Source organism: Carassius auratus, chromosome 35 (genome assembly GCF_003368295.1).
Source record: "Carassius auratus strain Wakin chromosome 35, ASM336829v1, whole genome shotgun sequence".
NCBI lineage: Eukaryota > Metazoa > Chordata > Actinopteri > Cypriniformes > Cyprinidae > Carassius > Carassius auratus.
Genome location: NC_039277.1, coordinates 13518868 through 13544841, shown reverse-complemented (window position 1 = coordinate 13544841; position 25974 = coordinate 13518868). Strand labels below are relative to the sequence as shown.

General features: G+C 37.4%; 1 protein-coding gene across 8 annotated transcripts; it reads left to right on the top strand.

Moving 5' to 3' along the window:
* LOC113054496 (ubiquitin carboxyl-terminal hydrolase 25-like) lies at positions 1 to 24645 on the top strand. 8 transcript variants are annotated; one of them, XM_026220088.1, is made up of 26 exons: positions 1 to 246; positions 2204 to 2281; positions 2415 to 2559; positions 4235 to 4358; positions 4475 to 4637; positions 6023 to 6109; positions 6961 to 7098; positions 7331 to 7407; positions 7711 to 7784; positions 8644 to 8795; positions 9448 to 9575; positions 10072 to 10167; positions 10440 to 10604; positions 10716 to 10939; positions 11019 to 11089; positions 11182 to 11410; positions 12127 to 12345; positions 12418 to 12560; positions 13966 to 14139; positions 14660 to 14755; positions 16370 to 16548; positions 19551 to 19629; positions 19941 to 20020; positions 20317 to 20440; positions 21103 to 21298; positions 23117 to 24645. In XM_026220088.1, the coding sequence occupies exons 1-26, from the start codon at positions 205 to 207 to the stop codon at positions 23293 to 23295; spliced, it is 3462 nt and encodes a 1153-aa protein (XP_026075873.1). In that variant the 5' UTR covers positions 1 to 204; the 3' UTR covers positions 23296 to 24645. The 8 variants fall into 8 exon arrangements, with proteins under 8 accessions (XP_026075873.1, XP_026075872.1, XP_026075871.1 ...); XM_026220087.1 differs by having other exon boundaries at positions 12124 to 12345; positions 12421 to 12560; XM_026220086.1 differs by having other exon boundaries at positions 12124 to 12345.
* Positions 24646 to 25974: the final 1329 nt, after the last annotated feature.

Below are 25974 nucleotides of genomic sequence, written 5' to 3'. Positions count from 1 at the left end.
CGTAGTCGCGCGCGCATGTGATTCAGACCCAGCTAATGGATGTCAGATATGTGAGCATTGTTTGTACTCTTCGAGTACTCTGCAGCACCGAAGAGTACAGGGTTTTTATTTTTTTAAACTCTCCCATTTCAAACTACTCTAATCCCTGTATGCTCCGATTTCTCCCTCTAACCTGAGTCCATTTCGTCTGGATCGGAACCGGCCATGACCGTGGAGCAGAATGTCCTGCAGCAGCACTCTCAGAAGGTAACGCGCGCGCACACATATCAGGCTCGGCCCAGTCCGTTTCGTCTCGGCTCGGTTAGTTTGGTGTCACAAACAGGTTTATGGGCGCGTTGAAAGTTCCAATGGTTCGGTTTGATTGCTGAGGCCTAGTGTTCGCATCACATTAGCCGCGCCTCACGTTTCTGTTCTTTATACGCTGGACTATTTGTGTTTACACGCGTATGCGTTTTAAATCAGTTAAACAGTTTAAAACAATAAACAACTATACATAACAGCATAAATCTGCTAAACTCAACGTTAATCAGTCGCGTTTGTCCTAACATAGCTAAAGCTACTAAACTTACCCATCAAAACGCTCTTAAATCTCACTAAATACCCCGCGAATCTGAATGTTCAGAAGTGTTATGGTGTCTCATGTGACGTTGGAGTTTATGTTTCGTGTAACGTTAGCGGTTTGTTTATGCTCTGACACCCACACTGCTGCTTCATAACATTTATTCATACTTTCGTCCTTATGTTTGTAAACATTCGCCGTTTCATGTTGATTGAATCGTGGTTTGTGTTAATCTGTTTTTAAACTTGACATTGTATCTTGTCAGTTTTTATGTCGGTTTCAATTTCTTCTGTTTGTAAACAGGCTGTTGAGTAAACGTGTCAGTAGTTTTTTTTCTCAGTTTTATTAGTTCATAAACATTAGTCTGTTTGATTTATGTCATTATTTCATTTTTTTTGTAAACATCAGGACTTTCTTGGATTTCAATTTCATCTATTTTAAAACGTTTATATTATGTTTGTTTTGTCATTTTTAGCTTTTAAATTTAATATCATGTTTTTATGGTGTTATTTGTTTGTAAAAATTAGGCTTTTCTTGTTAGGCTTTTCTTTTTTTGTCTAGTTTTTGTAGATTAAAATGGAATCTGTATGTCTTTTTTGTAGTGGTTGTAAAGTGCTCACTGAGGGGCTGCTTTGGTTTTTAATAGAATAATTGAAATTTAGTTTAATAGGCAGATAATTTATCAGCGTATAATGCAGTTACTGAAGAAGTGATCTTAATTAAACTGAACTAGTTACAGCAGGTGGTGGGGAATATAAAACGATGTATTTTGCATAAACTGAAAGTACACGGACTGTAAGTTTCAGCAGCCCTGATTTGGCTACAAGCTTGTGTTGCTTTATCGTGTTACTGTTGAGAAATGTGTGTTGCATAGCCCATCTAAGGGAGGGGTGTGCCTCCTTCAGAGGGTTGGGACATACCACGTTTCATGTCATATCTTGAACGTAAAGCATACAAAACATTAAAAGGTCAGTGCATTAGTTTATGTAATGATGTTACTATCTTAGACCTATTATGAAGCAGACAGAAAAACATTTGTATAAAATTCGGTAGAGCCCAAAGCAATGGTTAGACGAGTAGAAACAGATCAGTCATGCTGTTTTTCAGTCTAGGGAGGAGTGCCGTTCCTCCCTCTTCAGCCTGGCACAAGTCTGTGTTTGACTCATGCCGTTCCTGAATGCAGCCAGGACTGAGATAAAGGGCCAGTACTCTCGGTTTCCCAGCCAGAGGTGTGAGATGTTGTTCTGTTTGTTGCTGAGTGGTGCTGGTGATTTGGATCCTGGTCTTGCAGAGCCGGATTCTTCAACATTTGATCCATTTCACAGCTTATTCTGCCAAAAAATAAATAAAACACCCCACTTAGACAGGAAGAGACATGTAAAATGACCAATACTGATTGTCTTGTTTTTAAAAGTGAGATTTAGTAGTGGGTAAAACAGGTGTGCTCATGGATATTATATTTATCTCCCCTGGGATATTGAAATGACATACAATTTTAAGTAAATAAAAATAAAGCACTAGAAAGGATATTCAAGCACCACAACATTAGAATGTGCAGTTCCTTTATTTGTATTCATTTATTTGGTTTGGAATTTGTCCGTTTTTGATGTTTAGAAATGTGTTTCTCTTGTGTTTTTCTCGTAGCACCAGCAGACATTACTGAACCAGCTGAGGGAAGTTACTGGAACTACAGATGTTCAGCTGTTACAGCAGGCACTGCAGGTGAACCATCTGTTTCATTAACTCTCTAACTAACTAGATTTGGTAGATGCAAATTTAATGTTATTTGCTCAAAGACAAGTAGTTTCTTACTGCATGTAATGAAAGCTGTTCGAACATCTGTATTTGTGTCCAGGTCAGTAATGGTGACCTAGCCGAGGCGGTGGCCTTTCTCACTGAGAAGAACGCCAAGGTCCCACAGCAAGATGAAGCCACATATTACCAGACAGCCCAAATCACCAATGATCGATACATCAGTGTGGGCAGCCAGGCTGACACAAGTACGTATTTAAATCTCAGAACAATGATGGGCTGGAATCCAGGGGAAGGTTACACTGCTCTGTGGTTCAGTACAATGAAATGCCATGGCGCCAATGCAATCTGAATGAAGAACCTGCAGTAAATGCTTTGTTTCTGACAGCAAAACTGATTTATTTGCTTTAGATTTCAGTCTGTGCTTTAGTGCCTGAACTTAATAAGTTTGATTTTAGGATTGATTCATTATCTTCTAAAGTGCAGGAGTAAATGCGCTCCGCTGTGTCAAACCAGAGAACTAATATTTATTCCACACGTCCTGCTGAAAGGAAAGAGATGAGACATCATGTAACTCGTAACAGTGGGAGTTTTGGCAGCTCTCTTATAACTACATGCATGTCATCTCAGAGAGCCAGACCTTTTAAAGAGCCAGCCTGCCACTCCTCCCAGCTTGCTTCAGATGATTATGAAACCATCTCCAGTCCTACTGCTGAGAGAATGCTGATGGAGGGAATGTTAGTTTGGCATGCGGCCTCATGTTTTTATTGAAACTCTCGACATGCGCTTAAGAGATATTCGTTTGACAGTGTCATAACCTCTAGGCCATTGGACGATATTGGACGATATTTAACAATTTAGATGTTCTTGACATTAGCTGTTTCACAAAAGTGTTCAAAATCTAGTGAATGCCTCATCAGTTGTTAGGTTTTCAAATATTTGAGTGAAAATTGTGTAAATACTGTGTAAAATGAATGTTCATTTAAGGGTTAGTTCACGGAAAAATGAAAATTATGTCATTAATTGATGTAGAGGTGTCTGACTAGGGGGAGACGTGGGCTGATGACATCATCGTTTCTGAAAATATACGGATTAGCCGCCCAGACGGAAACGCAAAGACGGCGTTTTCAAATTTATCCACTTTGGGACCCGGTTTCAAAAAATAGCGGTTTCACCTTAAGAAAACGCTGGATCCGTGTGGACGAAACGCCTATCCGATAAAAAATTTCTGCGTATTCACAGAAACGCGTCTCCGTGTGGACGGGGCCTAAGAAATTTTAGATTTTGTCCGAGAGCTCTCAGTCCGTCCATTGAAGCTGTGTGTACGGTCTACTGTCCATGTCCAGAAACGTAAGAAAAATATCATCAAAGTAGTCCATGTGACATCAGAGGCTCAGTTAGAATTTTTTGAAGCATCGAAAATACATTTATGTCCAAAAATAGCAAAAACTACGACTTTATTCAGCATTGTCTTCTCTTCCGTGTCTGTTGTGGGAGAGTTCAAAACACAGCAGTTTAGTGATATCCGGTGCGCGAAGGAGTCACTCGACGTAACCGGATCTTCTAGAACGGTTTCAAACGATTCAGTTCGATTTAGTGAACTGTTTCAAGAAGATCCGGTTACATCGAGAGATTCCTTCGCTCTCGGACTAAATCTAAAATATCTTAAACTGTGTTTCGAAGATGAACGAAGGTCTTACAGGTTTGGAATGACATGAGGGTCATTAATGACATAATTTTCTTTTTTTGGATGATGTGAAGATTGTAATATTTCTTTATACATTTTTTCTTCTATTCCAATTCAGTATGTGGAAACAAGTCAAATTTATTTATTTAAGAAATATAAATAAATAAACAAATATATAAAAATATTTTGCTAGTAACCTACTTTGTTTACTTTCAGTGTTCCTATGATTGTTTCAGATGTAATTGATCTCACTGGAGATGATAAAGATGACCTTCAGCGGGCGATCGCTCTCAGTCTGGAGGAGTCAAACAGGGCCTTCAGGGAGACGGGCATCACTGATGAAGAGCAGGCTATCAGCAGGTGGGCTTTTAACTGTACTTTTAACTTTTATCCTGCTGAATATTTTGTATTATTGTACATTTTAGTACAGAAAAGTGTAAAGAGGCAGGAGTAAAGTTGGTGTCTATGTGCTTCAGAGTCCTGGAGGCCAGCATTGCTGAGAACAAGGCCAGCCTGAAGCGCACACACACAGAAGTATGGAGCGATTCACCCAACCCTCACGATAGGAAGAGGCAGGAGAACTGTCCCGTAGGGCTGAAGAACGTGGGGAACACGTGCTGGTTCAGTGCAGTTATACAGGTCCGTGTCAGCCGCTGTGATTACTTTACAACTGGAAACACATTTGCTTCTTTAATGAACTGGAAAACAACAAAAGACCGTTTAATGAATTAATTTTAATTGTGTCTTATTTTAATTTGATAATACTCCAGACAATTTGATTATGGTAGTGCCGCCTGTGTTGTAGATCTGAATGAAGTCGAGTGACCTTGTTTTGCGGTTATTAATGCAGAGGTACAGCTGTATCAGTGCTGTTAATTGCTTCAGCATATTTAATTCAGAGAAGATGAAATGGAACATGTGCATCTAGATTTTGCTGGATCAAGTTTAGAGCACTGGAGAAGATGAAATATGCCAAGAAACTAAAGAAACTTTTTTTTTTTCTGAAAGAAATTCATTTGTAACATTTATTCAGCAAGGGTACTTTAAACTTAGAAAATAAGCTTTCAAAAAATTTCAACTTTAAAGAATAGAAAAAAATGAAGAAATGTTTCTTAAGCAGCAAATCAGTATATAAGAATAATTTCTGAAAGATCATGTGACACCGAAAACTAGAGTACTGGCTGCTAAAATATTAACTTTGCCACCAATGGAAATAATTATTTTAAGTTTAATAGAAAAAAATGTTTTTGTATCAAATAAATGCATTCTAAACCTCTAAAAAATATATATATATATATATATCTCTTACCGACCTCAAACTGTTGGTGTGTGTGTGTGTGTGTGTGTGTGTGTGTGTGTACAGGGTGTTTAAAAATATTAAAATAACCACTTTCGGCACACACAAAATTGTATGGTTTGGAATTAAGTGTTTTAATTGCTTTTATATGACGCTGGTAATTGCAATTGCAAATTTATTGTTTTTTATTATATTATTCATTTATTACATTTAATATTGATTATTCCTGTAATTATTTATTACTACCAAACAACATTAATATTGTACTCCTATTTGTCTGTATGTATTAAAACAACTCTGAAGGTGACTTCAGGTTCTACTGAGGCCTGATTGTTTGTGTCTCTTATGCGATGTCAGAACATGAACCATGTTGATAGTTGAGTAATGATCGCTGAGTACTGTCACATGCTGTTTACCTCCTGTGTGTAACCCGACTCGTGAAGAACAGCAGCTGCTCTGGCACTCACAGCTCTGTGGATTTATAGATCTGGACAACGAGACACTAAATGTGTGAATCTGTCACCAAAAACAGTCCGTCAGTCATTCACACAACGAAACTGGAGTCACACTTCAACAAAGCGTGAGAAAAATGCCAAATGCATTTAGGGGGAAACGCATGCAGTCTTTTTATTTTGTCCAACGGATCATCTCAGGGTTGCGTTAATATTAGAGCTGGCACGCACTAATCTCAAATACTGATATTTATCTTTTTATCTATATGTTTCAGTCTCTTTTTAACCTGCTGGAGTTCCAGAGGCTGGTGTTGAATTATTCGCCCCCTGCACGGATGCAGGACTTGCCCCGCATTCAGAAGGTGAGATTGCCACCCGATACCCAGCTCACATGCCATAAGAATCCATTTCTCACCGAGACACACTTCCAGCAACTGTGACCTTGTTTGAGCCTCAGCTGAATGCTGTGACATTATCGTACTTTTACAAGCACTGGTTTTCATCCATCTGACTGGCCTTTGACCAGATGAGCTGAAGCAGAGGAAGTGCTTTTTCAAGGTCCCTATATTCTAGCTGTTAAACTGTCACACTCGCTTTTCCGGACTGCTTTTAAAAGTGAAAGAAGTAGTGGACAGTGTCTGGCTCAGCAGGCTGGCTGCTGTCTGGGTGATTTCTTTCTTCAGTATGTTCCTCTGGGGCCCCTGAGCCTGTGAACAGGGTCAGCAGACATGGCCACTAATCTGAGCTTAACCTCATCTACTGATAGAAGACCACAGAGCCCTGAATTCATCATGTCCTCTCTCTTTATTGCTCGTTTTCTTTCATCTGCTGAGCTCTTGCTAGACTTTAATCTAATATCAATTAAAAGTGTCCTCCGAAGAAGAAAATCCAGATAATGTGATCTGGTGAAGGTTTTTGACCTTGTATGACATTATTGAGATGTTTGTCAGGTAAAGATGACCTTACTTGAAAGCAGACAGACCTAACTAATCAACTCTTATCATCCAAATCCACTAAACAATTTGCCATCATATCCTATTTCAATGTTAAGTTAATATACAACATCCCAAAACCAGTGTTTCATTTAACATTATGCATTTAGCTGAAATTTTATATCAGTCATGTACTCCTTGGGAATCAAATCCATGACCTTGATTTTGCTGGTGCTACGCTCCGCCGTTTTTTAATTTGGTCTCCATTTGCATTCCCATAGGAGCACAGGAACCTGCCCTTCATGCAGGAGCTGAGGCACCTCTTTTCTTTGTTGGTGGGTTCCAAGCGAAAGTATGTGGACCCATCCAGGGCCGTGGAAATCCTCAAAGACGCCTTTAAGTCCAGTGAATCTCAGCAGGTAAGTTTCTGTCATTTACATACAAAATATATAATCTTAAAGGTAAAGTACACCTTTTAGTAACAAAAAGTTGGTTTCATTCCAAAGATCATTTAATGGGTAAAATGAAAAATGAAATTTTTTGGTGCAATATAAAAAGTAAACTCATAAGTGAGCTTCAGGGAAAAATTGAGACCAGTTAAAACAAGAATACATTTGTTCGGGATATGAGTTGGGGTGTTTGTTTGTACAGCAGGATGTGAGTGAGTTCACCCATAAACTCTTGGACTGGCTAGAGGATGCATTTCAGATAAAGGCAGAGGAGGACAGGTAAGCCCATATACGTCCCCCTAGAATATCTGATGACCATCACAATTTCACAAGGCTTTCCACTGCATCTCTGTGATCCTGTCATTTCAGTCAGAATGATGTATGAGCGCACCACAAATTCAGCTGGACCAGACATTAATGATGATTAATGTGGTACATTAATCTTTATGACTTCAATTAGCACCGTTAAATTCCTGCTGAAGACAGTCCTCATGTGACTCCTACCGCCAAAGGACACAGACTCCTCTAGTTCAGACCATTTCCAGCCCCATGTGACTCCATGTTTGCTCTTGTTCTTCACAGAGAGGGTGAGAAGCCGAAGAACCCGATGGTTGACCTGTTTTATGGCCGTTTTCTGGCTGTTGGCGTCCTGGAAGGTGAATATTCATCAGCTGTATGAGCCCTCTCTCCTAGTTGATGAAAAGTGACCTTGCGTTAATGTAATGTGGAGAACCCAAGCTCTAAAAAAAAAAATGTAATGGTCATTGATGTGAGAGTGGTGTTGGGCTTCTTAAACGTACGTACAAACATACTGGTTACATACAGACATGTTAAGTTGATTAACTTTTTACCTTGTCAAGATTGTTTACCTTGTGCACTTGTTTTGATGGCTTTTGAGTACCAAATTTATCCAAATATTTTTGCAATCCTAGTAAAACCACACAAAATGTACTATTTCTTGTTTTAAAATGCAAAGGTTTATGGTCCGGATAATCATACATTAAGTGTGGGGACAGTAAAAGAAAAAATAATAATAATAATAATTGTAGTAAGCAAAGATGCATTAAACTGATCAAGCAAAGACAGTTGTAATATTACAAAAGTTTTTTTATTCTAAATAAATGCTGTTCTTTTAAACTTTCTATTAATCAAAGAATCCTGAAAAGAAAAAAAAGTATTACAGCAGAACAACTGTTTTTAGTACTGATAATAATAAGAAATGTTTCTTGAGCACTAAAACTGCATATCGTATGATTTCTGAAGGATCATGTGACTGAAAACTGAAGTAATGGCTGCGGAAAATTAAAGCTTTGAATAATAAAGCCGAATAATAACAAATATAGTGTAATAAAGTAAAATATGCATAACGGGACCGTGTGGTTATTACATTTCCTGAGCATTTTGATTTTTGCATACAATGTAGCATGTTTCTGGACAAGACCAAACCATAGAATTTGCATGTTTGTTTGGGTATTAACTAAAGACAATGATGTAAACTTGAGTGTGTTTTTACAGGAAAGAAATTTGAAAACACTGAGATGTTTGGACAGTACCCTCTGCAGGTGAACGGCTTCAAAGATCTGCACGAGTGTTTAGAGGCAGCCATGATAGAGGGAGAAATCGAGTCTTTGCATTCTGCCGAGAACTCTGCCAAATCAGGGCAAGAGGTTTGTAGAGAGCTTGTCTCTGGTCTCTTTTTTTTTTTTTTTCTGTCCCAGTGCACCACGATGTGCTCAAACATTTTAAACTGTTCCCTTTTCTGAGATAGTCCTTCTATTCCTTCAATCACAATCTTTGAGGTGCAAGAAAAAAAAAAACATGACCTCGGACTGAGATGTTACACAATGGCTTTTCAGTCATCAGTGCTGCCTTGGGCAGATCCCTTTGCAGCTGCTTCCTGCTAATTACTTCAGCTGAGTGCAAATAAAGAAGGAGATTCTCTGGTGTACATTATTCTCAACTCCAACAGGCTGGGATGTTAATGAAAGCCCAACACATCATGTCTCTCTCAGGGCTCAAAATGTGATCAGGTCACCAGTGTTCATTCTAGCAATGAAGGCGGAGTTGGGATGGCTTACATGGATGGCTTTTCATGGAGCATGCTGGAGTTCAAATACTGCTAAACACAGATTTCTGGGAAAAAAAATGTTTCTTTTAAGGCAAGAAATTCTAGTTTTGGAGAAAACTGAAAATCTGTATCAAATCAATCAAATTCATTTAAAGACATCAAAGGCATTTTCTTACTTTAATTGTTGAAATGTGTGGTCAAATAAGACATTATATGTTATATGCTAATCATTGGTGGGGTTTTTTTTTCAGCATTGGTTCACAAAACTCCCACCGGTTTTGACCTTTGAACTGTCTAGGTTTGAGTTTAATCAAACCTTAGGCCGACCTGAGAAGATTCACAACAAGCTAGAGTTTCCCTCCATGCTATACATGGACAGGTAGTAGTGTTTTTTTTTTATATAATTTATTAATTTTCATACTTGTATGTTCAAAAATACGTCATGATGATGGAAAAAACATATATAAGTCGCACTGGACTATAAGTCGCATTTATTTAGAAACAAGAGAAAACATTACCGTCTACGGCCGCGAGAGGGCGCTCTATGTCTTCAGTGTAGGCTACAGGAGAACTGAGCAGCATAGAGTGCCCTCTGGCGGATGTAGATGGTAATGTTTTCTCTTGGTTCTTGTCAAATTCATTTTAATATATAAGTCGCACCTGACTATAAGTCGCAGGACCAGCCAAACTATGAAAAACGTGCGACTTATAGTCCGGAAAATTCAGTATATATGAATGTATGTAAATGTTTTTAAAATGACTTTTGTCTGTGTTTTTGAATGTTTTGTGAAACATCAAATGACAAGGATCCTGTATATGTAACACCAAATACATCCAGTTTTCAGTGAAACTGCATCTTGTGTAATTGATTCCAGGTACATGGACAGGAACAGAGACATCACACGGATAAAACGAGAGGAGATCAGAAGACTAAAGGAGCACCTGACTGTTCTCCAGCAGCGACTTGAGAGGTTTGTTAACTCTGTTTAGCCTCTGCCCTGATCTAGAGAGAACTTGCTGTTACCTTGCATAGCAGGAAAATTCCAGCTTTCAACATGAAAGCAGCTTTTATATTGTTAATGGAAGGACACAAGTCACATGCTGAGTTTTGGCCGAAATGTTCCTGAAGAATGAGTTTGAGGATACCGACTGACTTTCTGTTTCGTATTTCTGCTTTTGGTTATAGAATATATAGAATATATTTTCTCATTTGAGATCCGTCTTAAAATGTTCTCTGGGACAGGTATCTGAGCTATGGCTCAGGGCCCAAGCGGTTTCCTCTTGCCGATGTTCTTCAGTATGCCATGGAGTTTGCGTCCAGCAAGCCTGTGTGCACGTCTCCTGTGGAGGACATCAATACAACAGCACCACCTGCTGGCACGACTGCACATCTGCCACCTTCTGCAAGGCAAGTTTTTTCACCTGGTCCAAGTCTGAACATTTATTTGGAATAGCTCTTTTTTTTTTTTTCTCTAATACATTTGTGAGATATTAAAGTGTTTTTCTGCATGGACTTCAGCACAGGGGAGCAGCCGGATACATATGTCCCAGCCGAGGGCTCCAGCTCTGGTCCACAGGCACAGCAACATCAACGGGTTTCGATCCATAAACCGTTCACTCAGTCTCGTGTGCCCCCAGATCTACCCATGCACCCCGCCCCACGACACATCACAGAGGAGGAGCTGCGGGTGCTGGAGGGCTGTCTGCACCGCTGGAGGAGCGAGGTGGAGAACGACACCAGGGGTACAAACACGCATGCAGGCAAACATATGCTTATACTGCGTTGGGCTTTGTAGCAATGTTTCTGTCTGGTGTATGTCAGATCTGCAGGCCAGTATATCTAGAATCCACAGAACCATTGAGCTTATGTATTCTGACAAGTCTATGATGCAGGTGAGAAGCTTTTTGAGATCTCAGTTAGTTCTCTAACCATCTCGGAAATTACCCCAGAATGAGTTCATCTTGTTCATAATGATGCGTTTCAGGTGCCGTACCGGCTGCATGCCGTTTTAGTCCACGAGGGTCAGGCTAATGCAGGTCACTACTGGGCATACATCTTTGACCCACATCAACAGCGATGGATGAAATACAATGATATTTCGGTGACAAAGTCATCCTGGGAGGAGCTGGTGCGAGACTCGTTCGGTGGATATCGCAATGCCAGTGCATACTGCCTCATGTACATTGATGATAAGAAGCCCTTTCTTATCGAAGGTAACCTAATCCACATATGCAAGTTTACTCATTAATTAGTCTCTTATGAGTTATCCACACAGGTAATGAGCTGAGTAGTGAAATCTAAAAACTTCTATTTTCCACTCAAAAATAAAATGCAATCGGTGATTAGTTATTAGTTTAAAAATAAAAATAAATATTTTTAAATTGCAAAATAAATAATGTTTAACACAGCATATTTAATTAATAAATGTATTATTAAAAATGCAGTTTAAAGCACAAATTATTTTATTAATGCATTTTATTGTTACAAACCAGTTTTAAAGTGTTTTTATTTGTCAGTTTGTTAAATTGTCTCATTTAACTATATTTTGAACAACTTTATGTGCGTTTCTTAGACAAATTGAAAAATAATTTAAATCTTTTAATTAATAAATGGATTCTATATTTTTAAGAGACACTCCAATTCCTCCCTAATTTATGTATCTATGTTTATCTGTATCTTTAGAAATCTGCTAAATATTAAAATATGACAACCCCCTATTCAGAGTGTTTTCAAAGAAGCAGTGTTTTTTGTTTTTTTGTTTTTTTTTGGTAATTAAGATTTTCGGTGTTGGGATCCGTTTTAAACTGACAGTCATAATCATAATTAGCTTTATTTAAGAAAAAATAAATAAAACCGCAGTTAAAATGTCTTCACATTTCGATCCATGTGTGTTTGTGAAATGGCTCTGTGCTTCTGTGTGTCTCAGAAGAGTTTGATAAAGAGACAGGGCAGATGCTCAGCGGCTTGGACAAGCTCCCTCCTGATCTAAAGGAGTATGTGGAGGCAGATAACAAGCTCTTTGAGAGAGAGATGAAGGAGTGGGATGCTCTTCAAGCACGCAAACTCCAGCAGGAGAAACTGGCATTGGCCGCCGCCAGTGTGGCCGCCCAACCCATGTGCACTGAACCCTGCCCTCCAGACAACACCGGTGAGCCTTTCACATGTCTGAATCTGAAACAAGTGTCTTTAACTCATGGAAACTCACTCTGTGCTCCCTCAGCAGCCCCTCAGCATGACCCAGAGTACATGGAGCAGCAGTCGCCCACCGGAGACTCCAAACACCTGCAGGAGGACACCGAGAGAGCCATCAGCAAAGCTGCTGCTGAGCATGATGAGAAGAGTCCAGAGGCCCTGCTAAACACAGTAAGACATACATAAACACATGATGAACAAGGTCTGAGTCCGTCAGACGGTTCTGGAGACCAAAACACTCTTTAAAGTGTGCGTTTAGAAAGTTCTGTAGTTGGATGTAGGGCAAACTTTAATGTCTGCAAATGAGAACAAAGGCCAGTAGGTTTAAATTGTGTGTGTTAGTTTTCATGTCACACTGTTTATGCTTTCATCATCTGTCTTAGAAACACATTATTGATTGGTTCTGATCAATCAGATATCCCAAAATAAAAAATAAAAAGCTCTTTATCCATCTTGTTGTATTTGCGCTTTGCTTCATCCATCAGAATAATGTGCAATTTTTTTTTACAAATAATTCTGCATTTATTTTTTCATTATGCAGATGAGGTTCTTCGTTCATTATATTACTCATTATCCACTGTAGATAGAGAAGTGTGCGTTGCTTTAGCAGATGAGGGACTGTGGGTTTTTCTGATGCTTAAGATTGGATTGACAGCAGTATTGATACTGATGAAATTATTTTTGTAGGTCATACACATTCAGTTTTTTTAAGGAAAAAACAAAATTGTAATTTTTTAAACATATGTATTTTCTGTAGGTGAAATTTAATTCTGTTTAAGGCCAGAAAACTTTTATAAAAAAGTAATTTATAAAACCGTTTTTATGTGTGAAGTTTTGCAACTCATTTGAAATTCATCATTAATTATATATATATATATATATATATATATATATATATATATATATATATATATATATATATATATATATATATATATATATATATATATATATATATAAACATGTTGTTCATTAAAATTGTGCTTATATTTAATAGTTTTTTTTTTTTTTTTGTGGAACAGATTGAGTTCTGATTAATTTGTGTTGGATTTGGCAATTAATTTGTAATTCATGAATAATTATTTGTTTTAATATTTTAATTAAAAGAGTACATGGACTTTCTACTACCCACATACTTTTCTCCTATCCCAGTTTAACATAAGACAACTCTAAGCAATTCACAAGCTGTCTCGGAGGTTGCATTCGTCATCTGTCATCGAGCTTGTCTCATTTCAGAAAATTAAAAATGAGAGCGGCAATAGTTAGATTTCCCTTGAAAAAGCAAAACGGTTTGGGACAGAGCTATTTGTTTGTTCAGCCAATCAGAAACATCCCAACTGAAAGTGGTGACACTGATGGCAGATGGTACCAAATCTGGTTCATAACAAACCAGGAAAGTTTGTATCCATGATCTAGATAATATAGATAATTTTAGTAATGGTAATAATAATATTAATGAATGAATGAATAAATAGAAAGATTAACTGAATTAGTACCCACATGAACATGCTCTCTCAGTTCTAGCCCGCTTTCTCTTTCGGAAAGCTTTTTTTTTTTCTCTTTCTGTCTCTCTTAGTCTCAGTCATCACATCCCGACAGCGAGGTGACCTCTGACCCCTGTCCTCCCCTTGACCCTGAGCAGGACAACTCCGCCTCCTCTCCGCCCGCACCTCAGCGGGTGGTGGAGGTGGCCATTCCTAATGTAGGAACCTTTGTCATTCAGTCGAAGGAGGGAGGTTATGATGATGAGGTAGAGTCCTAGGCAACGTTTGGTAATGAATTTAAATCTCCCAGCATCCCTTTCACAACCTGCCAAATATGCCAAACCCATTTCAGATTAACATTATATGCAAGTTACTCCCAGCGGACTCCCAAACTACTAACATTGCCCCTGGTAAAACATTACAAAATAGGAAAGGTTCTGTTTTGCCCGACTTATTTTTCCTTCATGAAGCGCAAGCTTGAGATCATAGTATTATTTTCACTTAAATGTACCGTCTACACAGCTCACTATGGTGTTCATTATTTATTTAAAGAAGCAAAGGCACATTAACTTGCATGATGATCCTGTTTTGAATGTTTAAACATCTTTAATGCTGTGGGCATGGCTTCGAATGAGCTTTTCTGTTCAAAGCTAATTCGTTTACTTCAATGGGTTGGCTTGAGTTCATTCGCTGGTGGCTGAGCTGTGGTGTGATTGGCATGCGGACTGGCCAATGAGAGTTTTGGAGGCGTAGCCGGTGTAGTAATATCCTTCCCTCCTTGGGCAGGCGATGATGACCCCAAACATGCAGGGTGTCATAATGGCCATTGGCAAATCCAGGAGTGTTTATGACAAGTGTGGGCCTGAAGCAGCGTTCTTCAAGGTACATGACCTGCAGCATGCCACACCCCCTGTGCATCACATTAGCTCTTTGACCACACCTCCTCCCCCTGCGCATCTCATTATGTCTGTTAGCTCGCTGTTTACACGGCAGGCCGTGACAACCCTCTGCATCCTGTTTTACTATGCTGTTAATGTTATTTATTCATTATATTATTCATTATCCACTTTAAATAGAGGAGTGTGTATAAAGTATGTTGACACCTAAGATTGGATTGATATCAGCCTCCAGTTATTTGGTATCAATAGTGATTAAACAAAATTAGTGCTTTCAGTATAAAATTTGATCTCAGTAATTTGTTTTTACTTATTTGTTTATTATAGGTGATAGGCATTCAGTTCTATTTAAATAGAAAAACAAAATACTATTTGTAAAATAATTTCTATGTTTTAGGCATTGACTGTTCATTTGTTAATCATCAATTATAATGGTATTTTGAAAATAAAATGAAATTATATAAAAAAATTTTTGTAGATTAAACCGAATAAACAAAGTAGTCATTTGTAAAATAATTTGTATGTGTTGGGTTTGGCAATTCATTTGTAATTAATCAATAATTATAATTGTGTGTGTGTGTGTGTGTGTGTGTGTGTGAATGTATGTGTGTGTATATACAGTGCACAGCATAAATTGTTACACCGCCTCTAAAGCTAAAACAAGTTAAAAATTTTCTTGAAGAAACGTTACGGTTCTTTGGAGATGTATGTATGCTCCAACAAACCTGCTTGATCAATTACCAAAGAAGAATGCCGAAATTATCCAGCAAAATAAGATTTTCTTATCAAAGTGATAAAATTGTGTTGCAAAAATCAGTACACCTTCCTGAAAGTTACTAAATAAAAATAATGTTTAAGGCTATTTTTGATCAACAGGTAAGTATGTTGAACCAAAACTTTTAAAGACAAGTAATTTCCTGCCAATTAAAAGTGTTATAAAGCCCACTGAATCATACTCTGAAACATGCTCTGACTCCATTCTGGATGCAGTGGAAGCACTTGGGAGAGAACTTTTTTATTTATTTATTTATTTTTATATAAACTAGCATTGGTTTTTGGTATCTTAAGCTGTCACACAACATGGCAGAAAACGTCGCGTACTAATTAAAACTTTAAAGATTACTTCATTAAAATCATTTAAAACAGCAGGTGCTAAGCGAATATAGTGTGTTGTCGGTTAGACTTTTTAACATTCTGTCAAGGGTCTACAGGTGAAAAATATTATTTTGGCTAATTGTGACACACATTAATGTGCATTTCTATTTAAGCAAATAAACTTAACGTAATTGTTTCATTGGCAGATCTCTATAGGCGTTGTTTTTTTTTGTCTTCACTTGTTGTCCAGCTGTGTACTTTCACTCTGCACGCAAGCTCTTATTTCTACAACTAAAGATGTTTGAGTCATATCACAGACATTACAATCAGATGCACCAAATCAGTCATTACTTTATGTACCTTCTGTTGTAGATGGAAAGATTCAATTCTTTTCTAGCTCATTTGCATTTTTAAGACTTTCTAAATAAACACATCCATCTCTGCATATCTCTGACACTCTTTATTTCTTTCCTACTGTCTCTCGACTTCTTTCTATCTCTAACAGGCAATGAAAGTAGAGTACACTCGTTTATTGAGGTTCGCTCAGGAGGACACGCCCCCCGAGAGGGACTACCGACTGCAGCATGTCATCGTTTACTTGGTTCACAACCAGGCACCCAAAAAGATTGTGGAGAGAACTCTGCTCATGCAGTTCGCTGACAGAAACCTTGGCTTTGATGAGAGGTATGAGTCATATGAAACATTATTATTATTATTATTCTTTTTTTTTTTTTTTTTTTTTTATAAAATGTAATTAAATGTTTATGTTTTTGTTATGTAATTTTATTTATTTATTTACAAACTGCAAAACATCTCTCTAAAAAGCAAATGCAAAATAAAAGGACTGCTTTTGAGTCTTTTTTTATTTTTGCATTTTATTCTATTAATATTCAATTTTAAGTAAATCGTTTTTATGTAAGGATTCTATACACAAAACACAAAACTACAGTTTTAATTTAATTAAATTTTGTTAAATTTAATTTGTAATTATTTTAAGACACTTGTGTGGATGTCATTTATATATTATAATGCCCAGCTGCATTTATTTTACAGGGTTCCCATCATAGAAAGCCTGGAAGAATAAGGCAGTTTTAAAATGGGATTTCTAGGCCTGTAAAACTAATGGAAAATGTAAAATAATTCACATTAATGATTTTGTTGATTTTGATCCATGTTTTTTTTTTCCTAGTTATGCTCAACTCTAAAAGATTTCTGCAGCTAGAAAGTTTTAAAAATACAGTAAAACAACTTTAGAAAACCATTCTTCAAAAGCTGTGGGAAACTTCATTTAAAACAAATAAATACTAATATTTTGTGCAAAAACAAATAAAAATAAAAAATACAGTGGTCCCAATAAGTATTTGGTACTTCAGCAAAAAAAAATTATGTATTATATATATATATATATATATATACAGTATTGTTCAAAATAATAGCAGTACAATGTGACTAACCAGAATAATCAAGGTTTTTCGTATATTTTTTTATTGCTACGTGGCAAACAAGTTACCAGTAGGTTCAGTAGATTCTCAGAAAACAAATGAGACCCAGCATTCATGATATGCACGCTCTTAAGGCTGTGCAATTGGGCAATTAGTTGAATTAGTTGAAAGGGGTGTGTTAAAAAAAATAGCAGTGTGGCATTCAATCACTGAGGTCATCAATTTTGTGAAGAAACAGGTGTGAATCAGGTGGCCCCTATTTAAGGATGAAGCCAACACTTGTTGAACATGCATTTGAAAGCTGAGGAAAATGGGTCGTTCAAGACATTGTTCAGAAGAACAGCGTACTTTGATTAAAAAGTTGATTAGAGAGGGGAAAACCTATAAAGAGGTGCAAAAAATGATAGACTGTTCAGCTAAAATGATCTCCAATGCCTTAAAATGGAGAGCAAAACCAGAGAGACGTGGAAGAAAACGGAAGACAACCATCAAAATGGATAGAAGAATAACCAGAATGGCAAAGGCTCAGCCAATGATCACCTCCAGGATGATCAAAGACAGTCTGGAGTTACCTGTAAGTACTGTGACAGTTAGAAGACGTCTGTGTGAAGCTAATCTATTTTCAAGAATCCCCCGCAAAGTCCCTCTGTTAAAAAAAAGGCATGTGCAGAAGAGGTTACAATTTGCCAAAGAACACATCAACTGGCCTAAAGAGAAATGGAGGAACATTTTGTGGACTGATGAGAGTAAAATTGTTCTTTTTGGGTCCAAGGGCCACAGGCAGTTTGTGAGACGACCCCCAAACTCTGAATTCAAGCCACAGTACACAGTGAAGACAGTGAAGCATGGAGGTGCAAGCATCATGATATGGGCATGTTTCTCCTACTATGGTGTTGGGCCTATTTATCGCATACCAGGGATCATGGATCAGTTTGCATATGTTAAAATACTTGAAGAGGTCATGTTGCCCTATGCTGAAGAGGACATGCCCTTGAAATGGTTGTTTCAACAAGACAATGACCCAAAACACACTAGTAAATGGGCAAAGTCTTGGTTCCAAACCAACAAAATTAATGTTATGGAGTGGCCAGTCCAATCTCCAGACCTTAATCCAATTGAGAACTTGTGGGGTGATATCAAAAATGCTGTTTCTGAAGCAAAACCAAGAAATGTGAATGCATTGTGGTTGTGGAATGTTGTTAAAGAATCATGGAGTGGAATAACAGCTGAGAGGTGCCACAAGTTGGTTGACTCCATGCCACACAGATGTCAAGCAGTTTTAAAAAACTGTGGTCATACAACTAAATATTAGTTTAGTGATTCACAGGATTGCTAAATCCCAGAAAAAAAAAATGTTTGTACAAAATAGTTTTGAGTTTGTACAGTCAAAGGTAGATTCTGCTATTTTTTTGAACACACCCCTTTCAACTAATTGCCCAATTGCACAGCCTTAAGAGCGTGCATATCATGAATGCTGGGTCTTGTTTGTTTTCTGACAATCTACTGAACCTACTGGTAACTTGTTTGCCACGTAGCAATAAAAAATATACTAAAAACCTTGATTATTCTGGTTAGTCACATTGTACTGCTATTATTTTGAACAATACTATATATATATATATATATATATATATATATATATATATATATATATATATATATATATATATATATATTTCAGCAAAAAGAAATTATGTATTATATATACATATATATTAACTTCACTTACGAAAGGTGTTTGTATTATACAGTTAGTTGAGCATCAAATTGACAAATATGAAAGACAAGCATTAGCCACACACAATGCTTGACAGGACCGCCTCACTGATAAGTTAACACTTCCAAAGGCCAGTTCCATCTCGAGCCTTCCAGACTGACACAGACAGTGATTATCAGCTCGTTACAGCAGTCGCTGTGGTTTCGGATCATTGTGTTACCAAACAGCTTCCTGTCTGTGCGCCTGAAAGTCTTGTGTCTCGCTACACAGTCTCGTGTGTCTCCAGAGCAGACTGCACTCTCCAGTGTGGAGTGTGATCCATATTCATAAGCAAATTGATTTCTTTCTCTTCTATTTTGAGCGAGGTAATTAGATTGATCTGAGCATGGCCCCAGATGCGACGCTCTCTTTCCATTTTGTTTTGGATAATAAAGTATGATTCATGGCCAGAGGATGCAGCTCGTTCCTGAGAGCATCTCTTGAGTCACTCCTGAGCTCTAATGTGACGGCCCTGTTCTTCCCTGCAGGTGTAAGAGCATCATGAAGGTGGCACGTGCTAAACTGGAGCTCATTGAGCCTGACGAGGTGAACATGGAGGAATACGAGGTAAGCGAAGTGTTTCTTATCCACGTTCGCCCACTGTTTGAAATTGAATTGTGAATGATAAGCCAGTTTTTGAACTACTGAGGTTGGAAGCAGGATTCAGATCCATCAATTGAATCATGTATTTGTAAGAATGTAAGAAAACATTCTGTAAGAAAAGGAAGTATCTAAAAAATAATTAAATTTTTTTTTATTATATAATAAAAAATATACATTATAATTAAAAGTATGTGTATAGATAGATACACATATAGATCGATTTTAATTGTATTTTGTATTTTTAAAATAATCTAATGCCTCTGCTTTTGGCACAGATGTGGCATCAGGATTACAGGAAATTCCGTGACACGACAGTACTTCTGTTAATCGGCCTGGAATTATTCCTAAAGAAAAGGTGAAGATTTAGTTTTCTGTATCTTGACCTTTCTTTTCATTCAAGATGAACATGAAAACCAGGGAAAAAAATGAAAAGGAGGAAACCATACCACATTGATTTTCTATATCACCACTAGATGGCAGCATATTCTGTTTGATTAACTCTAGGTTGCCACAGTTATTGCTTCAAGAAACATTTATCATGCAGCTTTTTACTAATTTCCTTATATTTTATTTGGATTGCAAATGTATCTTCTATGTATGTATATTCTAGTTAAAAAGCCATATTAATGTGCTCTTTTTATTATATTGCAGTTACGTGGAAGCATTGATGTACCTGATCTACGCCTATCAGTACAACAAAGAGCTCCTGGCAAAAGGGCCATACAGAGGCCACGATGAGGAGCTGATCACACATTACCGCAGAGAGTGCCTGCTAGTGAGTGAATCAACCACCTACTATTAACCTGGATCTACAGCCAGCTCAAACTGAGCTCCTAACAGCTCTCAGACCAGTATTATTCATGCCAATGCACATGCTTTCCTGTAAACAGTGTTTCTAACACCAGGGACTGGAACAAATCTGGTTAGCATTTCAGTACAAAGTGCATTAAGGGCAATAGTTGGCATATATGTGATTTTGCAAATACAATTATGAATGTTTTATCTGTCAAGTCTAAAATCCTGTTTTCATTTTCTGTCAGAGTTTTGCTTGGGGCATGGACTGTTTTCATACTTTAATGGCATTTGGATTTACTTTAGGTTTAAAATCTGAAAGCTGAAGCTTCTATTTGTTGCTGTTGTAAATCAGCTGTAATAAACATTTGCTTTGACTTTGCAATTCACTGCTGTTCTCCCCATCTATGTACCCGATGACCCCCGCATGGCTATTGTGCTCGTAATATAATCATCAGTCCTGGAATAGGAAGCATGTTGCACTCACTGCGTAAACACATTAGCGGGAAGCACGTCGTTGTCCTTGTTTCACCTTTTGTGAGGACTGAAAGAATGTCTCGGATGTGGAGGATGTTTCATTAAAGCGAGGAGTGTTTACCATTTTTCTATGCATTGATTTTTGTGGGCTCTTTTTATGTCTCGCAGAAGTTGAACGAACATGCGGCTGTCCTCTTTGAGACAGGCGAGGAGATTGAAGTGAATGCAGGTCTGAGCATCATGAATGAGCTGGTGGTGGCCTGTATTCCACTGCTGCTGGTGGATGAGATGGAGGAGAAAGACATGGTGGCTGTCGAAGACATGAGGAACCGATGGTGCTCGTACCTGGGCCAAGAAATGGAGCGTAAGTCTTAGGAGTGGGAATTTCAGTTATATTCTCTGGGTCACAATCAAATCGATTCTCGGTTTAGAAATCAAATTTCGATTCAGTATATTAAAACTTTTTTTTAGATCATAGTGTTCAGTAGTGTCCTTATGCGTCTTCTTTTATGTCAAATTCTTATATTCAATCAGTATATAGAGTTAGAATGATTATAGACTATAGGGCTGTTACCAATCAAATCAAATCCTTATCGTAATAAGCATATTTGGCACAGAAGCTGCATCTGAAGTGGCATTTAGATTTATTTGCACAGACTTTAATGCACCTCAAAGGTGGCATAAATGCATTTATGCTGCACTTGCAATTGCATAAATCATACTATAAGATTGTTTTAAAAATAGATGTTTAGTACAATTAAATTATTTTAAAAATGATATACTTTATGAAATTAAAACTGACAGTAGGTGGCGCAAGTCCTTGTCTTATTAAGCAAGACATTGAATCATTCATTCAAACCATTTATTCAAAACAGCAGATTCATTAAACAAAGCCAGTCACAGGCTGTGTCTTAAATTGCATACTTCCTTACCGTGGTAAGCAGCATGTGAAAGAGTACTACAGTGGGTATAAAAAACAAGTCAAGTCTGCTTTATTGTCAATTCTTACACATGTACAGTACTTACATACAGAGAATCAAAATTACGTTACTCTCAAACCCCCGGTGAATACAGATAACACTAACAGTAGAGCCCAAAAATCTAGATCAAATATAAAATATAGCTGTACAATAAGGGAATGTAAAAAAAGGATATCTTATAAAATTTTAAATAAAGTAAAAAAAAAAGCAGCGCAAGGCACATGGCAGATAGAGTGCAAACTAGTGAAGTGAACAAACAGTGCAGATAGAAAAAAAGGCTAATTCAGTCTGATTAAAGTGATAAAGGGCTCAAGAGCAGTTACTTTGTTTAACTGACTGTTGAGGTAGTGGAGTGACGTCAGTTTCATGCTGAATGAGGTAGTGAGCAGACCAGTGCTGCACAAAGTTACTGGTGCATGTCATCATGAATTACCCCCCTTTAAAACAATCACATTTAGTTTCTTTGTAGCCTGAAATGAAGGTTTTAGTTTTATCCGACTGTACTCAGTGCAACCTATAACTTCCAAGTAAAAGATATAACACCAACATATTAGGGAAAAAAAACTGAATTACTGAGTTGGAGAATGGATCACCCCCTTGTGTCAGTATTTTGTTGAACTACCTTTTTCTTCAATGACAGCCTTTAGTCTGTTGGCATATGTCTTTACTTAATTTGCACGTCTAGCATTTGCAATATTTGTCCACTCTACTTTGCAGAACTTAAGTTCAGTTATTTTGATGGTAATGGAATTTATAACCATTATATAATGTGTTTTTTCTATTCTTTCTCTATACGTTAAAAATAAACCTACCATAAAAATTACAGACCCTTCATTTCTGTGTAAGTGTGCAAACTTACAAAATCAGCAGGGGATCAAATAAATATTTGAATGCTTAGTTAATGCATTAACTTTAATGCACTGTTAATGCTTAGTTCCAGAACCAGAGCAGGGGTTGTAAGGTAGCGTCAACCCCACCAGGGTGATGGGTACTTAATCAAAGGGACCATAACTGATTTAATGAGCCTTTCCCAGTTTCACTGTACCCGCTGTGTGTAAATATTTAATTGAGACATTTTTGTACTTAAAAAAAAAAAAATGTAAACAATTTTAATTGGTAGAATATAGACAAATTTTTCCCCCTAGTAAGTCCACTTTGCAGATACAAATAACAACTCAAACTTGTGTCCTTTTCTTCTCCAGCGAATCTCCAGGAGAAGCTCACCGACTTCCTTCCCAAACTGCTCGACTGCTCAACAGAGATCAAAAGCTTTCATGACCCTCCCAAACTACCTTCATACTCCACGCTGGAGCTTTGCGAGCGTTATGGCCAGGTCATGACGTCGCTCACCCTGAATCGAACCCCCGCAGATGGCAGATGAGCTGCGCAGACTTTGTCTCCCTTCACTAACACACGCCTTCCTTAAAGCAGGGGTGTCCCACATCTACCGACCTTTCTTTTCTCTATTGCTGCTAGAGATTTTATCTTTATCCTTATCGGTATTATTAATATTATTTTGAGGATTCTGTTATATTTTAAAGCTAACGCAACAGTAAAGAACAGTGTGAAACTGTACAGAGACGAAGAAGCAGCATTAGAAGGATAGTTCACACGAAAAAAAAAAAAATTGGGTCATCATTTATTCACCTTATGTTGTTCCAAACCCATATGAAGGAGATGTCTAGCAGAATGTTCAAGCTGCTGGTGCCAGGGACAGCCGTGGTTGCAAAGAAGAAAATCATATGGGCTCTAAACTACTTCAGGGTAAAAAAAAATGATGATGGTTTTTATTTTCGAGTGAACTTCAAAGCGAATAGTGGTATCATGATGGCGTTTTAGACATTGGCGCATGCAGCTTTAGCTTTGTGAAACGAGGTTGGGGATTCATTTCAATATTTGTTTTATTTTCATTTGATGTTCCCCCGGATCAACCTGCCGCAGTGCCCTCGGTTTTTTAGTGTTACTTCATTGTCTTGTTTAATTTAGTTTTTTCTATGGATGGTGAGTCAAAAAGCTGGAGCTCTCGGACGGGTCTGCGGACCTGACAACTGGGACTTTAACACAAGTTTTAAGTGCTGTGGTTTGCAGCCATGGGAAATACTGTGGCTTGTTAATAAATTGAGAGAATAAAATTTTATTTATGGCTCTTTTAGGCCAGAAACATATTTTTTTAAATGTTCCTAATCTTTATTGAACTTCGCATTGAATGAAACTGTGCTGTACTACTTTGGGTATCTCAAAGAGAACAGAGTATGTTTTCCCCATGGACTGCACCTGAATCCTTTTTAGACTCTTCCTGGGTTAGGTTTACCACAAAAAGTTTCATTGAAACTGAAAAAGCCTGGTATTGAGTTTAAGGGGCAAACACTACTGCTTTCCCAAAGAAAACTGGTAAGAACACAGTACTATACTGAATCTTTCCCAGTCAGTTGCTGTGCATTCGTAGTATAATGTGCAGAGTAAATATGCTTTGTTGCATTGTTTCAGGATAGCTTCAAGTGGGCTTTGATGCCAAGCATCAACTAAAACTGAAAGTTTAGTGTTCACACTGGTGGAAAATTCCCGAATTGATGCACTCAGCATCATTATTGTACATACTTACACCCTTATGTTTGTGTCAAAAAGTTTTTCGTTTTGTTTTTCTTTGACCAGAGCAGCTTGTTCAGCACATATGACTTTCAAGGCTATTAAACAAAGCTGACACAAATAAACCAACCAAACTGACTGTAAATGCATGATTCTCTCTGTTTTAATGCACTGATTCACAAGCGAGTGGCTTGGGGGAGGGGTGTATGAGTGTGACCACGCCTTCACGTTTGACCACACCCACTCCGTTACTGCACTTCTCTAAATTCCTTTTCATAGCTCTCCTGGACATCATGGTACAATACATTTGAACAATTCCAAGAAGCCATCTTTAAAACCTGAAAGCAGGAACAGTCTTTCTAGGAACAGTTTTATTGTATTAGATTCCTGTGCACCTAGTCACCCACTTAAGAAATAAATAAGATCACTGATGGCAAGATGCAGAATAGTCACTTTATCATGAGATTAACCAAATATTTGTTCGTTAAACAGAAAGTAATGAATGGAATGATTTAAGGTAGAAATGAGATTTATTCTAAAATGTTGATTAGCTGCATACAGTAATCTATTACCCAGATCGAGCCTTGAAAACCTCATTACTGTACATGTACATTAACGTTAAGGTAAGACCAAATGTGTGTTGTTAAGATCAAGTTGCATTTATTTCTTATTAGTATTAGTAGTCTTTTATTTTACCATGCTTTATATTTTATTCAGGTAAAAACTATCATTGATAGCAATATAAAAATAAAACATGAATTCTGATTTAGGCGAAGTAATAGTGATCATATAATTTCGTGATAATGATATTGTGTGAATCATATGGAATAAGGTAATACGGAATGCAGGAGACGTTCCGCGTGACGTCAATTTGGCGCGAAACTGTGATCGTCAGCACATTTGACGCCTCTGAATTCATGTCAGTCTTACATTTTCGTATTTCAACGACGTTTGTTACTTTGTTGCAACAAAAACGCTCTTTTATCTCTTCTAGATAATATTTAGGCTAAATGAGAGACAGTCCTCCCCTGACATGTACATGAAGGTAATGAGTGATCTGTGTCGTTTGTTTACTTCAGCTCAAACTAAAAGTACCAACTGATAACTGAAACACTGGAGACAATCATAACATTTAAAGAGACATTGACAAGATGAATATACATCACAAATAATATTATATCCTCTCAAGTTTGAATCCTGATTATGACACTTAAAGAATCAGGAGAAAATTATGACACTCAGAAGAAGCTGGTTAGTTTGGGTCCAAATGTACTAAAATATTTTATAATTTTTCTTTTCGTACTGGGAACAGAATATTATTTTATTTTGATTTTACACATATTTATATAAAACTTATGAGAAATCTTCCTCGTATTTGTGGAATTACAAAAAACTTTATTAAACCTAAATTAATAAGACATTAATGTACATTAATATAACTTTTTATATATATATATCATTATTTACTTTCCTC

Coding starts and splice junctions, on each gene's coding strand:
- LOC113054496 (XM_026220084.1), top strand. CDS start 205: ATGACCGTGGAGCAGAATGTCCTGCAGCAGCACTCTCAGAAG. Junction 10,605..10,715: donor CATCTGCCACCTTCTGCAAG/GCAAGTTTTTTC, acceptor CATGGACTTCAG/CACAGGGGAGCAGCCGGATA. Junction 14,756..16,369: donor CTGAAGCAGCGTTCTTCAAG/GTACATGACCTG, acceptor TATCTCTAACAG/GCAATGAAAGTAGAGTACAC.